We start from the raw sequence: 17,173 nt of genomic DNA on the forward strand, positions 1-17,173 counted from the left end.
TTTGAAAGTACAGTGAATGTTCTGGGCTTTTGAAATTAAGAGGAAAGTGTAGAGAGCAGAGGTTAGTTTAAGAAACTCATCACAAGTCTATTTGGGGGGGAAAGAGGTGACCCTCATTACTAAAAAACTAATCCCCTGAGTATAAGCTACTAGATTAAGATTGACAAGAAAATGGACTTAGTCTAGTTGTCTACTTTTATATATTTATAAATGAAGGACTCACTAGTTTATTACAAGCTTATTAATAAAGTGACTCCTTTGAGCCTCAGAACAAAGTCAAAGTTGGTACATTTGTGTAGATATTGTTCATGGTTTGCAAACTTATGAATGGAGGCCAAGACACATAAAGTGACTTGCAGAGGGTTATGCTGTTGATAAATAGGGGAGCCTAGGTTCAAACCAGGTGCTCTCTCTCTTGTCTGCTTATTCTCACCACATCTCACTCCCTGGGTAGAAGTAATTCACTTTGAATAGATTCACTTAGAATGCTATACCCAGAGTATCAAGCCTCAAATTTGTTCTGAACAGTATCTACTAATGCTCATAAGGCTTTTCAAGGATGCCAGTTATGCCCTGGCACGTGTAGCTCAGTTGGTTGGAGCATCATCCTGTGCACCAAAAGGTTGCTGGTTCCACTCCCAGTCAGGGAACATATCGACGTTTTGGGTTTGATCCCTGGTGGGGGCGTGTGTAGGAGGCAGCTGATAGATGTTTCTCTCTCCCTCCCCCACTCTGAAATCAGTAAAACAAACCCTGGCCTGACAATGCTCAGAGGTTAGAGCATTGACCTGTGCACCTAAGAGTTGAGGGTTTGATTCCTGGTCAAGGGCATGTACCTGGGTTGCAGGTTCGATCCCCGGCCCTGGTTGGGTGCATTCAGGAGGCAACCAATTGATGTGTGTCTCTCAGATTTGATGTTTCTCTTTCTCTCTCTCTTTCTCCTCTTCCCTTCCTACCCTCCTTTCCATTCCCTCTAAAAAATCAATGGAAAAAAATATCCTCAGGTAAAAATTAACCTATAAATAAATAAATAAATAAAATTAGTAAAACATATTCTCAGGTGAGGATTTAAAAAAAAAATGCCAGTTAGAGTTCTCTACTTCTGGAAAATCTAGTCCTGTCCTTTTCTCCTTCAATTTGTGAAGGAGATAGCTCTGAACTAGGAAGTGGGAATTTCAATTTAAAGCTTAGATTTACAGAATGTCCATCTTGAAATTAAGGACACTGAAGGACGCGTTTCACTACCCATGTAGAATTAGAGTCATCATTCATATGTGGGAAATGACCGTACAAATGCAATTGTGTATGCATTTAGTATATGGAGATAGTGTTAATCTCTTTTCTTCAGAGAGCAGTTCTTCAATTACAAAGAGAAAAGCCAGTGAAAAAAACCTGAATATCTCTCACCCATTGACACTTTACACATATGTTTCATTATAACCCTTTAGGTCAGCACTTTATAGGTGAGTATAAAATGATAGTCAATCTCAAAAAGGAAAAAATGCCAACAAACAAGTGTTGGCAAGGATGCAGAGAAAAGGGAACCCTCATGAACTGCTGGTGGAAATGCAGATTGGTGCAGCCACTGTAGAAAGCAATGTGGAGTTACCTCAAAAAACTAAAAATGGAACTGCCTTCTGACCCATCAATTTCATTTCTGAAGATACACGAAACATTAATTCAAGAGAATATATGCATCCCTATGTTCATTGCAGCATTATTTACAATAGCCAAGATTTGGAAGCAGCCCTAGTACCCATCAGTACATGAGTGGATAAAAAAGCTGTGGTACATTTACACAATGGAACGCTACTTTGCCATAAAAGGACATTTTACCCTTTGCAGCTGCATGGATGGACCTGGAGAGTATTATTCTAAGTGAAATAAGCCAATCAGAGAAAGACAAGTACCATATGATTTCATTTATATGTGGAATCTAATAAGCAATAAACTAACAAACATAACAGAAACAGACTCATAGATACAGAGAATAGACTGACAGCTGTCAGAGGGGAGGGGGTTGGAGAGTTGGGTGAGAAAGGTGAAGGCATTAAGCAAAAAAAAAAAACCTCATAGACACAAACAATAGTATGGTGATTACCAGAGGGAAAGTGGGGTGAAGGGAAGTAGAAGAGGGTAAAGTGGGGACAAATGGTGATGAAAGGAGACTTGACTTGGGGTGGTAAACACACAATACATTATACAGATGATGTATTATAAAATTATATACCTGAAACCTATATAATTTTATTAACAAATGTCACCCCAATAAATAAATAAATAAATAAATAAGCAAAAACATGACTGAGACTCATATTAGCCTAGATTCAGTTTAAAATGTGCTATCATAAAAAGATATTTATTTTGAAATAGCTTTTGCTGACTTAAAAATAACAAATGCTTATCTTAAAATTATTTGTAAAATACAGAGAAGTATAAAATATAAAATAAAAAATGCTGGCACGTTCTATTGAGCTAAAACAACCCCCCCCCCCAAAAAAAAGTCAGCCACTCTAAATGGTTGTGTCACGGAGAATTTGCCGTCTGTTTGGATAATTCTTTAAAGCACTTCCACCCACAAGTCCGGCCCTTTAGAGTTTCTTGAATAAATATTAGTTAATTGACATCTGCTTTACTCTCTCATTGGCGAATGAAACCAATGAGGATAAGATGTGATGAGTTCCCATGTGAGCCAGTTCTCTGATCATTCCAGGGCCACATTCAGGGTGGGGCAAAGTAGGTTTACAGTTGCGTGTACACAAAACACAGAGTTTCTTCTTTTTTTTTTTATCCTCACCTGAGGATATTTTTCCATTTATCTTCAGATAAAGTGGGAGGAGTAGGGGGAGAGAGAGAAAAGCATCGATGTAAGAGAGACACATCGACTGTTGCCTCCCAAAAGACCCTGACCAAGGCTGGGGACTGAACCACAACTGAGGTACATGCCCTTGACCAGAATTGAAACTACGATTCCTTGGTCCACATACCAACGTTCCAACTGCTGAGGCAAACTGGCCAGGGCCAGAGTTTATACTTGTATTATTACTTCTTAAGTTTTATATTATTTTCCATACAAACAACAGTAAGCCTACTTTGCCCTACCCTGTATTATGTTTTCCTTTGGACAGTTGTCCATTCCGCTTACCACCCCACCTCCAAAGTGGTACATGGAAAGACAAACAGCTGCTTTAACAAAAAGTGTACACAGTTTTAGGTCCTACTCAAAAGCCCTGGGATCATTAACTTCATCAACAGAGTGAGGTGTACTTGTTATTGATGTGTCCCATCCAGTGAACTACAGACAGGGTATGACATTCCTTGTTATTTCAACATGTGTTTCTCATTGGTGAGTTTTTACATCATACGACTCTTTTCAACAAATGGGAAAATGAGTACAAAATTTTTGGTAGTAAAATTTCCACTTTGCAAAACTAGTTGCATTTTTGTGGCTAGTGTTTTTATTTTATTTAAACAAAACAATTTGTATTTCTCATTTGATGTTAATCTTGGGAAATCCCTGTTTTTTAAGTCTTATTTCAAGAAAAACAAAATTGCTGCAACTCCAAGATGTTACTAATCCCAGATTTTCTATTTCACTAAAACTGCCCACCAGAGACTATCAACAATAATACAAAAAGCCAACTATTTGTATTCATGAAGTCAATAATAAAAAACAAGACAATGCTGTTTTACTTTCTTTAATTGCTGTATAGTAATTATATGAAGAAAAGTATTCTTAAATTGAATTCTTACATATTTTAAAGGGAGCAATTTACACATACATGTGTTTTTTAAATAGAGAAATATTGAAATGTGGTTAGACACCAGAGACTATAGAATGAATAAGAAAGGAGGTTTGAAGAAAATTTCTAGGAGTTAAACAATTACAACTACTTTACTGCAGGTCACTTTTTAAAAAATGAGTAGGTATTTGCTGATGACATGATATTGTACATAGAAAACTCTAAAGACTCCATCAAAAACCTACTAGATTTAATAAATAAATTTGGCAAAGTAGCAGTATACAAAGTTAACATCCAGAAATGGATGGCATTTTTATTTATTTATTTATTTTTTATCCTCACCCTAGGATATTTTTTGTTTGTTTGTTTCATTTTTTTTTGTTCAGATAGAGTGGGAGGGAGAGAGAGGAAGAGAGATACATAGAGAAAAACATTGACATGAAAGGGACATATTGAGTGGTTGCAATCTGCACAACCCAACCAGGGCCAGGGACAAACTGCAACCCAGGTACATGCCCTTGGTGGGAACCGAATTCGGGTCTCTCTGGACCACAGGCCAATGCTCTAACCAGTGAGCAAAACTGGCCAGGGCTGGATGGCATTCTTATATACCAACAATGAACACTCTGAAGAGGAAGCAAAAAATCCCATTTACCATTGCAACTACAAAAAAAAAAAAAAAAAATACCTAGGAATAAACTTAACCAAGGAGGTAAAAGACCTGTTCTCAGAAAACTAAAGGACATTGAAAAAAGAAATAGAGGAAGATATAAAAAGTAGAAACATATACCATGCTCATGGATCAAAAAAATCATCATCATTAAAATGTTCATACTATCCAAAGCAATCTACAGATTCAGTGCAATCCCTTTTAAAGTAGCAGCGGCATATTTCACAGGTTTAAAACAATGAGTAGGGCCCTGGCCAGTTTGGCTCAGTAGTTAGAGCATCAGCCTGTGGACCAGAGAGTACTGGGTTCGGTTCCTGCTAAGGGCACGTACTTCGGTTGCAGATTGTCCCCAGCCCCTGTTGGGGTCGCGTGGGTGGCAACCAGTGGATGTGTCTCACATTGCTGTTTCTCTCTCTCTGTCTTCTTCCCTTTCTCCCTCCCACTTTATCTGAAGATAAATGCAAAAATGTCCTTGGGTGAGGATAAAAAAAAAATAAAAGTAGGTAAGTCAATTCAAGCTTTAATATCTAGTGTGCCTTATTTTAATTTTTAATTCACAGTTTGGCTTAAGCCCTTGAGTTATTATCTGCCCTTTATTAGATAACTAGAAATTTTGAGAGATGCAATCAGAAAGGCATATTAATGCCAAGTTGTGATTAAAACCTTGGATCTGATTTCTGATCTAGTCCATGTGACCATATTGATGAGAGAAATTGAATATCCTTATACAGTTAAAAAGGGGTAGAGAGAAAGGAGAAAGATTGATCTTTGGAGCATATAAAAAGAATGCCTACATTATTTTTGAAAATCTGTTTAAATAGAAGCTCACAGTAAGAAAACCACCTCGTTTACCCATGGGGCATCATTTGGTATATAATTTTTACTTTAGAGCATCAAAATTGGGTTAATTATGTTAAATCAACTAAAAGAAGGTTCACAACTCTGGAATTAAGTGTCTCTGACCAGCCTGGCTGATGTGGCTCAGTGGTTGAGCATCAACCCATGCACCAAGAGGTCACCAGTTCAATTCCTGGTTGGGACCTATGCTCAGGTTGTGGGCCCTATCCCCAGTGGGGGGCATGGAGGAGGCAGCCAATCTATATTCTCTCTCATCGATGTTTTTATCTCTTTCTCCCTCTCCCTTCCTCTCTCTTTCAACTTAATAAAGAAAATAAATAAATAAATAAATAAATAAATAAATAAATAAATAAATAAGAGTTTCTGCCCAGGAGTCCCTGATTCCATGATATTCTCAACAAGGGAACTATTAGCTCAATAATTCAGAGAGCCTTGCTAACAAGGTGGGGTTGGGAATGGCATCACAAAATAAGGCATATGAAGATACCTGTGCTAGAGCGTTTTCTGACTGTAGAAGCTTCCATCTCAAGAGAGAAAAATCACCTGCCAGGCAGGAAACATCCCCATTACCTGGAATTAACATAGGAATTGGGAGCATGAGCCAAGGGACAATTGAAATGCTACATTTACTGAAATAGAAGCATGAGAATCTTTCATACTTTCACACATTTCCCAGTACTCTACTCCTGCCAAAAGGACAGCTCTGATTGGCTGTCTTGATGACGGGAGCATCAAATGGAGGAGCCCTCATTGTCCAGCGGTCCCACCTATAGCCTTGCTTCACTCCTCCAGCCTCCCAATACAGACTAAATTCTGCATGCACGACCCGTGCCCTCTCATCTCAGACACAATGTCCACTGTGGAGGTTCTCACTTATTATCCAGGCCAAGGGGCTTCTTTTAGAAGCCAACATTCACAGCCCACTTTCTGTTGAGTTCAAGAGTATATATTATATGCATACTGTGATTTTATTTTATTTATTTATTTTTTTATCCTCGCCCGAGGATATTTTTCCATTTACCTTCATAGAGTGGGAGGGCGAGAGAGAGAGATATCAATGTGAGAGAAACACATCGATTGATTGCCTTCCACATGACCCACCAGGGCTGGGGATGAACCGCAACTGAGGTATGTGCCCTTGACTGAAATCAAACCTGCGACTCATTGCTCTGAGAGCCAATGTTCCAACTGCTGAGCCAAACTGGCCAGGTTATGCACTCTGTGTTTTTAATAGAACCAAGTGAAAGCCCCTATAATCCCCTCATCCATGTGTGGTTCTTGATGGTTTATGAAGCACTTTTATGCATGGAATCCACTTACATCTCCTTAATGCCTTGGGAGGCTAATACATCCCATTTATTAGCCTCGTTTTTAAACAAAAGCTTACTTATTGAGATAAAGCCAGGATGAAATTGACTCATGTGACAGGTTTTTTCTATATCTCAAGTGGTAGCTACACTGCCTTTCTTGCCTGGTTTTTTGAGCAGGGAGGACAATCTTGCAAGTGAAGTTAACACCATAGCAGAGGTGCCTGATCCACATGACTTAACATTAATGTTGTTACCCTGGGTCACCAGCCCAAGATCCCATAGGCAAGGTGTCTGCTCTGTAGAATTAATGTCCTCCTGTTTCCATACTCTATTCTTTCAATAAGCTCCTCCACCTGCTGAGACCAGATATTGACATAAATTATTTGGAATTTTTCTGTAAGGAGGATTGGTCTCTTCTCCCATGCCTTCATTTTCACTGGCCGTTTACTGGAAGACACTGAAATTAGTCTGATGGATTTCATACATAAAATATTACATGAATATAACCTATACTTTTCCCCCTATAATAGGTTGTTTATTGTTTTTTTTAGCTTTTCTCTCCCTCCTCCACCCTTTTATTGAATTTATTGGGATGATACTGGTCAACAAAACTATACAGGTCTCAGGCACACAACTACACAACACACTGCACTGTGTATTTACCACCTCAGGTCAGGTCTCTCTGTCCATCACTGTTTTTCCCCACTATACCCTCTTTCACCCCCCACTCAGTCCCTACCCCCCTAGCAATTACCACACTAGTGTCTGTGTCCATGAGTTTCTCTTTTATTCTTTTACTTTTTGGCTCAATCCCCCCACCCCATCACCTAAGACCCCAACCCCACACCCAGAACTGTCAGCCTGCTCTCTATGAGTCTGTCCCTATTTTACTTGTTTTTCATAATGCCCTTCCTTGAAGCCCATCAAAACAAACAATAATACTAGTGAATCACCACTCAGTACTTATCATTTTTATTTTTATTTTGGAGCCATTTCTGCTGGGCTGGTGAATCTTCCTTTAATGATAAAACGTTCTTTATCATTTATTATTTATGGGCCAAGGTATGCATTGCTGATAATGCTTAAAGCAGAGCCAGGTACATGGCATCCCTGGAGCGACAGAAGGTTCTGCAGGACTAGGGATGGCTGCCCCACAACACCTGGGTGATAGCTTCATCACTAGGGTCACACTTGCTGTATTCTGTGGGGGTGAGGAGAAGAAATAGTTTTCATGTAGCCTCCCAAAGAAGGATCTGTAGTTCAATTCAACAGTCATTTTTGGAACACATGCTATGGATGGTTCTTGGACTAGGGGCTGCAGGTGGCTCACTTCATGACCCCCCAGGTCTGGTGTTCAGAGGGCTTTCCCTCAAGGAGAGAAGTCTAATGCTCTAGAAGTCTATGTGTAGTAAAGACAACAAAGAATGCTGAGTTCACAGGAAGTGGGAGGAGCTTGTGGAGGAGGTGGGAAATCCAGGTCAGGTGGCAATCCACTTTGGGAAAGGCAAGGAGCCCGCCAGACACAGGGACAGCACGTGGAAAGGTGCAGAGGCACAGAGGGCTGCAATACAGTTGGCTTCAGCAACAACATGGGTGGAGGGGAGGTACTGGGAGGAAGAAATGGAAAGCAAGGCAGGGGCACATCCCTAGGAAATGTGTGAGTATTTAAAATAGTGAAGAGCGTTTTAGAAAGCTCACACCAGTGGAACTCTTTAACAGTCTCTAGCTCAGATACCAACCAATCAAATCAGACGGGGTCCATAAACACCTGCAGACCAGTGTGACAAGCCAGGATGCCAGGGGCCTGGAGTGGGCAGACATATAGCAGGGATAGCAGCATGACTTAAGCCCTTCCAAGTTAGTAAAGCAAAAACAGTTAGTGATGAACCAAACCCACCATTCATTCCACACACTTTCTCATCTGAAATGGGTCTGGGGGCTCTCTCAATTCCCATCACTGTGAAAGATACCCAGCATGTTCAGCTCATCTTTGATTTTGAGCTGTTAGACAGGGACAGAATGAGGCTGTGACAAAACACTGGGAGTTTCAGGGCAGGAAAACCCAGAGGACCAGACTTCAGATCTTCTGTCTTTATACCTATGGATGGGAGGGGCTGAGGAAGAGTAAGAAAGCACGAGAAAGAGAAAGATGTACAGGAAACTAGATGGCTTTTCAATTAATTTATCAAAGCACTTTCAGTTCCCACTTCAAACCAAGCAAACCACAGTTAACACAGAAAAGAACAAAAACCAGACCTGAATCATTAAACCTGATATACTTTTTCAAGGGCATATACTGCACATTCAAAAGGAACAGAGGGAATGAATTGTTTTTGCCCGCTGATGAGGTGTCAGGTGCATACAAAGTGCTCATTGTGTGAGTTTTCACCCAACCCTCCCAACAAACCAGTTGGAAACCACTGAGTGGTCCCATTTTACTGATGAGGAATCTGAGGCCTGGAAAGGTCATCTTCTTCCCTCAAGGTCGCAAAGCAGAAAACTGCTCATTTGGACTTTTATCTCACCCGAGGGCCACTGGGACACCAGATGGTGTGCTTTATGAATAGTTTGTACAGAGGATTAGCAAAATGCCGTTGTGGCTGCCTGTGTGTCACATTTCAGCTGTGAAAGGATCAGTTTCTTGGCTGAAAGGCAGGAGTGTGTTGTGGTTCAGAGAAAGCACTCAGGCTGGACTGCTGGGTTGGAAGTCCCAGCTCTGCTGCTGATGAGCTATGTGTGCTTGGTCAAGTGTCTTCATATATCTGTGCCTCAGTTTCTTCATATGTAACATGGAGTACTAGACATCATTGTGCCTGCCCCACTGACACTCACCTGTTTGATTTCCAGCTTCCAGTACCTGGGAAATTTTACCTGACACTTGTCTAGGGTTCATAGAAATGCCCTCAAGCAGGGATTGAAGGGAGCAGGTGTATAAATACCCCGGTTGCCTCTCTGCTGGTGGGACAGCTCTGAGGCATGCTCTACGCTATGTCTTGGACTTCCAAGCAGAGCTGAACTCCAGCTGCCCCTAGTGTAACTGGCTTAATAAAACACTACCTTGGCCCGGCCAGTGTGGCTCAGTAGTCGAGTGTCGACCCACACACCAAGAGCTCACAGGTTAGATTCCCGATCAGGGCACATGCCCTGGTTGTGGGCCAAATCCCAAGTAGGGGGCATGCAGGAGGTGGCCAATCGATGTTTCTGTCTTTCTCTCTCTCTCTCTCTCAAATCAATAAAAAAATATTATAATAAAAATAAATAAATAGATAAATAAATAAATAAATAAATAAAACAAATGAATAAATAAAACATTGGCTGCCTACCCTCTTCTCTTACTTCTGCAGTTCACTACCAGTGCTTCCTGGGCTCAACTCCCAAATGAACTACTCATATTCAAGTTCTGGTCTTAGGGTCAGCTTCTGGGAGAACCCAGACTGAAACAGATAAGGATTATGTACTCATCTCATTGAAGAGCTGGAAAATGTATAATAGTGCTTGACACTCATTGAGCACCACCCAGTGTTAGCTCTAACCCTTAATCCAGTTATGCCACCAAAGGAAAATATGTTAGCACATAAAGAAAAATCAATTCATTTTGCCCTTGTACAGAGGGAGGCCCATCATGCCATCTCCTGACTTGTTTGCAGTAGGAACAACCAGGCTTGCATTTCATCTTCACCATCCCGGGAAGACATTTGACTTCTAAGCCACATACCCATGTGCATAGTGAGGATAGCACTAGCTCCTACTTCAAAGAGCTGAAGTGAGGGTTAGCATATAGTGAGGTCATATGTACAAGCCCCCCTTCGAATATGAAATGCACAAATAAATGCCTAAGAAATGTTAGCCATTATAAATATTTAAATTTTACAATTTGAGTTCAAAAGGCCCATCTCTTATGATGAGTTTCTCTTTGTACTACTGTACTTTTAAAATTATTCAAATGCTAGAACGCTAATAAACCAAGAGGCTGTATGACCTAACCTCATCTTTCATCTCTGTCACATAAACTTAGGTTGCATTTTGAAAAATATGTTGTTTAGACTCTGGGTTCTGTTAGAATCATCTGGAAAATATGATTATTTTGTTTTGTTTTAGGAATCAATAAAGTTCAGACTGCTAGTTCTGTCTTGCCATCTGTGGGCAATGATTCCTATGGCAGTTCAGAAGTTAAAGGCAATGACAGTGAGAGAAGTGAAGTGACTTGGCCAAGATCACTTAGAAAGATAGAATTGGGCTGGCTGCCAGGCCTCATGCTCCTACTGCTTTCTAAGATATGCATTTTCCCTAGACTTTACCTTCACCTCTCAGGCTCTCACTTCCCCCTAGACAGCTTTGGGTAAGCATGATCTAGTCTTGTGATGGTCTCCTGTCTGATCTCTGGCCTTCTCTATAATTGATGCTGTCAGTCAGAGTGAAGCAGCAGAGAAAAGGTTTTTGTCTTCCATTCGGAATAGGGGAGTGATCACTCACAGTAAGGGAGGGAAACACATTTAACATATCTTATAAATAACTACATCAGGTTTCATTAAGGTGAGAAGCATTCAAGTAACTTCCATGCTCTTCACCCCCCTTATGGATGAGCTTTGGGGACAGTTGATAGGATCTGTATAAATATTTTCAGAAAATTTTGTTTCTAGTTTTTATCATTCAGCTAACATTTTGTTTCTAAAATTCATGGTATTGTAGCTTAGACAATTCTCTAGTATATTCTTATTTCTGGATAAATACACTTAACCCCAGATTTCTTGTATTCGAATTCTGGCTCCCCCTCTTGCTTGTTGTGTGATAGTGATCTCATTGCGTTTCAGTTTCCTCATCTGTAAAATGAAACCTAGTGGGGTTTGTTTGCAATTTGAAGAGTCAGTACACGTAAAGTGCCTAGAATGGTGTCATTGTTCTTACAGTTTAAATCTTTTTGTTTTCTTGGACTTAAAGCAATCAGAAATAATAGAAAACAACAGATTGCAATTTTTAAGAAATGTACTTTTGGGGTGGTTTTTTAATTTTAATATTTGTTTGTTTTTCTGGGCTAGTCCTTATTCTGAAAGATTTTCTGTTCCTTTTGCTTGCTCAAATAATTTTTTCCTGTTCCTTCATAAACAGATCCTGCTTTTCTTACTGAAAACCAGCTGGGTGCTAGGTCCCTTGGACTTTTATATTCCTGATATATATTAAGGATTTGGAATGGGGGTTAGAAGTAAAGTCCTGAAAAACAGTGCAAAGAGAGCAGTCTTATTTCTAAATAGTAGCCTTTATAAATGGACTAAAAATAATCTAACACTGGGAAATTTGTTTCTCATTTTGGTTTTCAAAAGAATAGGCACTTCGTAATGGGTCCTGGGTTTCAACCCTCCTAACAGATTTCCATAGCCCCTTTATTGGTAAGTGTAGAGTTTACAGCTCAGAGGCTACATAAGGGACCCTCTCAACTTGCTGGGAATGAGCTTTCTGCTCTTCTCCCCCTAGCAACAGTACAGCACCTTCTGGAGACGATTTGTGTTAATGCTTTGGCCCAGACATGACCAGGCTCAGTCTGAAATTTAAAGATGTCTTGGGGTTCAAAGAGAAAATCCCAGGCTGGTCTCCAATTGTTTCTGTTCGTTTGATTTATATATGGTTTTTGAGGTTTAACCATATATCCATAGAGTGTGCATATCTTAAGTATTTAGCTCGACCCATTTTCATGTGTGCACACATGTAGCTACCACCCAGATCCAGATATAGAATATCTTCATCCCCTGGAAGTGTCTCCCCACAGCCCCATTTATACCTAAGGGTAACTGCCATCTTGACTTCTGTCCCCACACATTCGTTTTGCCTACTTTTGAACTTTATACAAATGAAATGCTAAAGTTGATCCTCTCCTAAGCCTGGCTTCTTCCACACAGCATAATGTCTATGAAGTTTATTCTATTGCATTTGGAACAGCAGTGTCTTGTTTTTCATGGAATGAATCTTTCATTGTTTGAATTCCATTGTACAAATATATCCTCATATCCACTCCATTGGGATAGGCCTGTGGGTTGTTTCCAGTTTGGGACTATTATAAATAATGCCACTATCAATATTCATGTACAGTCCTAGTTAATGATTGACATGACTCCCTCCCCACTTGTTGAACTCATTCTAAAAGAGTTCATGAGTGTCGCTTTGGAACTTTTGAATGTTTATAAAGCACCTTAAACTTTAGAATTAAGAGATTATTTTACTTTGAGCCCTGGCCAGTTTGGCTTAGTGGTTAGAGCATCAGTCCTTGGACCAAAGAGTCGTGGGTTTGATTCTAGTCAAGGGCACGTACCTCAGTTGCAATCCCCGGCCTTGACTGGGGTCATGTGAGAGGCCACCAACTGATGTGTCTCTCAAACATTGATATTTTTCTCTCTCTCTTCCTCCTTCCCTCCCTCCTTCTTACTCTATCTGAAAATCAATGGAAAAATATCTTCAGGTGAGGATAAAAAAAAGATTATTTACTTTGAAAAGCAATAGGATTGGTTGTTTAAAATAATTGTGCAGCCTCAAACAAGTCATTAGATATCTCCAAGCCTCAGTTTTCTCATCTATAAAATGGCCATAATATCAATATTATGTAAGAACTAGATGACATAATGAAATAAAGCACTTAGAGCCTCGCCCAACTGAGGGCTCAGCGTTAATTGCTATTATTGACTTTCCATCATAATTTAAAAAAGTAAAATCTAAGATGCTATGAAGTTGCACGAGATTATTAACATAACATAACCTATGTTATTAACATAACATAACCTATTAATGCATAATGTCAAGTAAAAGTGCTGTTTTTCTTCTTACTTTATAACCTCTTTTGTTTATAAAATAAAATTTATAACTGAATTTCAACAGTTAAATAGAGCTATCTATTTAAATAAAGAGGTCTCCTGGATAGGATATGGAAGTGGAGTAACAGAAAAAGTTGGGCAGGGGAATGTGATCATTGTGGGGTCAGCATTAACTCTTGGCATATTTTTAACTTTCAGTTATGGGAAAATTGTTTTCAGTATTTGTGCATCTGACTTAGATTTCTCTTTGTCCCTGACCTTCTAATAACAGGTGATCATTTCGATTCAGTGTGATCTAATCCACTGTTAGGAATTCCAAAGGCCGGAGAAATAACTCAATTATTCCCAGTTTTATAAGTAAGGTGATCCATGTGCTCCCAAAAAATCACAGTAAAGTGTCAAATATTAGGTGAGATTATTACCCAGATAGCTTTCATGAGAATGTGCAAACGTTTGAGATGGAAAAGCTGATGTTGAAAAAGCAGAGAGCTTATTATTGTATAAATCAACCCAGATCTATGGTCCTGGTCATTCTACTGTCAACCAAGCTACTCCATTGTGCAACCATACAAAGAAAGAGGAAGAAGTAATGCCTCCTATTAAAGGTGTTTCCTAACTCTGAACAAAAAATACATCTCAAAATTTTTTACTTTTTATTTTGAAATAATTTCAGACTTACAGAAAAGTTGCAAAAATAAACTAAGAAATCATGTGTGCCCTTTACCCAGATTCCTGGAATATTAGCACTTTGTCACATTTGTATCATTCTCCTTCCTCTTTCTGTTTACACACACACACACACACACACACACACACACACACACACATGCACACAACCATTTGAGAGATAATGGCAGACATTGTATCCTTATCCTAAGTGTATATTTCCTAAAAACAATAATATTCTGTTAAAAACTACAGCAAAATTAACACTGATTCGGTGTTAACACTGTTACCTAATCTGCAGACTTTATTCAAATCTAATGCCCTGTTAATATTCTTTATAGCAAAGGAAATAAAGAATTATTTTTTGGTCCAGAATTCAATCTAAAATAGCATGTGTATTTAGTTGAATTTATTTCCTCATAAAATATTTTAAGGAATCTTGAACCCTCACTATTAGAAAATCCTTCCATGAAAATTACATTTGCTTATCTGTCAACTCGATGACCAGTGGAAGAACTAGGTCAAAAAAATGTCTTATGAAATATTTGCCTGTGCCTATGGGGGAGGAGTATAAAAGTAGTTAAATATATTTAATTGTATACAAGAGCAATTAGGAATTCATTAGGGAAGTTTTTTTCTTCCTGCTTTACAGAAGAAAAGGTCAGTGTGATAGTGCTAAGTGTTGTTGGTTGCATGGGTGTGCAGTTATAACTTGTCTGCCCTCTAACCTATGCATAGAATTGCAGATGTCCATTCCAAGAAAGACTTGCATTTCTTCTTTCTTCAGACAATGGTCACAGTAGCTGCACTTTCTTTGGCAGATGTAGTGTTGGAAAAAGCCATGCACAAGTGCATCTTGAAGCCCCTGAAGGGGCATGTGGAGGCCATGCTGAAGGACTTCCACATGGCCGACGGCTCGTGGAAACAACTCAAGGAAAACCTGCAGCTCGTGCGGCAGAGGAATCCACAGGAGCTAGGGGTCTTCGCCCCAACCCCTGATTTGGTGGATGTGGAGAAAATCAAAGTCAAATTCATGACTATGCAGAAGATGTATTCGCCAGAAAAGAAAGTCATGCTGCTGTTGAGAGTCTGCAAGCTTATTTACACTGTTATGGAGAGCAACTCAGGTAAGGCTGCCACTTCCCACCGGGGCCAGCAGTGTGGCCAGAGACCAGGCCAATCACAAGTCAGGCTTTCTTATTTCCAGTTTCTCTTCCTTTCAGTCTCTTGATTTCACCAAGCAGCTCACAAAAATACAAGTGTTACTCTAGTCTGGCAAATTAGTCACATGGAACAGATTAATAGCACCAAAAAAGTAATCGTATGAGGACAACAATATTTTTGTGATGCCAGTTTATTTAATGCAAAGTAGTCAATACATATTCAGTCTCTGGAGTCCAAGTTTAAATCCTAGCTCTGCAAATGAGTTAATTAACTATGGGACTTTGGCCATCTTATGCAGTGTCAGCACCTGTTGTTGGATATGACCCTTTTCTTCCTAAGGTGGGCACTAAAAGGGATGAGGCCTGCATAGCCTCTAGTACAATGGAAATATTAGCCGTAAACATTACTACATTTTGGTTTGTGTCCGTGATCTTCAGCGTATATCAGAACTTGGAGCATTCAATAATGGTGCAGCTTCATCCCAGCCATTTCGTTGGTTCCCCCTTCTTTGCCACAAATTGAAGCAATGTAAATTGGAATTCACACAAGACTTACAAAATTGGGAATTAAGCCCTGGGATTTCCTGTGCTGCTTCTTATACATCATAACTGTGCCTCAGACAGTGATTGAACCTTGCCTTGTTTTAGGTCTTCAGGGAGCCTATTGTCATTCTGTGGAAAATAACTGCCTTTTCCTTTGAGTGAAACTGCTTCATGGAAAACGAACAGAGAGAAAATACAGGCCCTGTTATCCTTGAGTAGATAGAGATGTGTGTATGTTCCAATTGTTGAGGAAAGACGTTAACACATGAGCTTTTGATCTAGCAATGATAACATAGGAACATCACCTCTTAGTTTTGCCAGCATGTTTCACATATTGAAAATATATTTTTGTAGTTCATGAGATCATTTATAAAAGATCCCAGAAAATATCTGCACAGGACTATGTTCTTCTGAAGCACAGTTTCTCAACCTCAGCACTAATGACATCCTTACCAGATCATTCCTTTTGGTGGGGGATGTCTGCTTCATGTAGGAAATTTACCAGCATCCCAGATGCCGTTTGCACCCCCACCTTCCAGTTCCAACAATAAAAATGTCTCTAGACAATGCCCATTTCCCCTGGGGAGCAAAATCAACCCCCCCACCACCCATTGAGAATCACCATTATAATGAAAAATAGCAATAAAGACTAAAATTTTTTGCCATATATTAATCATATGCATCTATTTAACATATGGTGAATTTGCACATTTAAATAAATTAACTATGTGCTGGCATTGAGCAGAGAGCAACCTTTACACCTGGTTTGAATTTGGTCTTGTCATTATGTGTGTGATTAACTTGCACAGAAAGCAGTAGGAAACAAGACACAACGAGTTGACATAATACGCAGATACTTTGTAAATTGGTTTGTAATATTACTTGCTGAAAGTTAAACTATTTAAAAGTACTGTGTCATATTGCGTAATGATGTAACTCATGACAGTGGGGAGAAAAACCTTTCCTGTGTTTATTGACTCCTAGGTGCTCATTCTGAAATCGTGAGTTAGGGCTGGTCTGAAACATGCTCAGTAGGGAGGGTCATGGGAAGACACAGGATTCCAGAAACACCCACCTCTGTTTATGAGTAGCACATTTCCCCAGGAAGACTCTTCACTGTCTAATAAAAGCAGCAAGTAAGACATGAAAGCAAGAAATGTTGGTAAAAATATTCCTGTCATCCCCTTTCCTCCTAATCCCAGGGAGGATGTATGGTGCCGATGACTTTCTACCAGTCTTGACCTATGTCATAGCTCAGTGTGACATGCTGGAACTGGACACGGAGATTGAGTACATGATGGAGCTCCTAGACCCTTCGCAGTTACATGGAGAAGGTAACGTACATTCAGAAGGATAGGAGGAACTGGGTGTTTTTTTTGGGGGGGGGGGGTTGATTTGGTTATTCAGATAAAGTTCACATAAC

General features: G+C 39.7%; 1 protein-coding gene across 1 annotated transcript in view; it reads left to right on the top strand.

Annotated features, from left to right (window-relative positions):
- Nucleotides 1-17,173, top strand: part of RIN2 (Ras and Rab interactor 2) — a 114,653-nt gene that overhangs the window by 88,469 nt on the left and 9,011 nt on the right. The window contains exons 8-9 of the mRNA XM_036245782.1: nucleotides 14,866-15,171; nucleotides 16,953-17,084. Coding sequence (XP_036101675.1) covers nucleotides 14,866-15,171; nucleotides 16,953-17,084 — 438 coding nt within the window. The remainder of the gene's footprint in view (nucleotides 1-14,865; nucleotides 15,172-16,952; nucleotides 17,085-17,173) is intronic.

The sequence above is a fragment of the Molossus molossus genome, unplaced genomic scaffold (assembly GCF_014108415.1).
Source record: "Molossus molossus isolate mMolMol1 unplaced genomic scaffold, mMolMol1.p scaffold_m16_p_6, whole genome shotgun sequence".
NCBI lineage: Eukaryota > Metazoa > Chordata > Mammalia > Chiroptera > Molossidae > Molossus > Molossus molossus.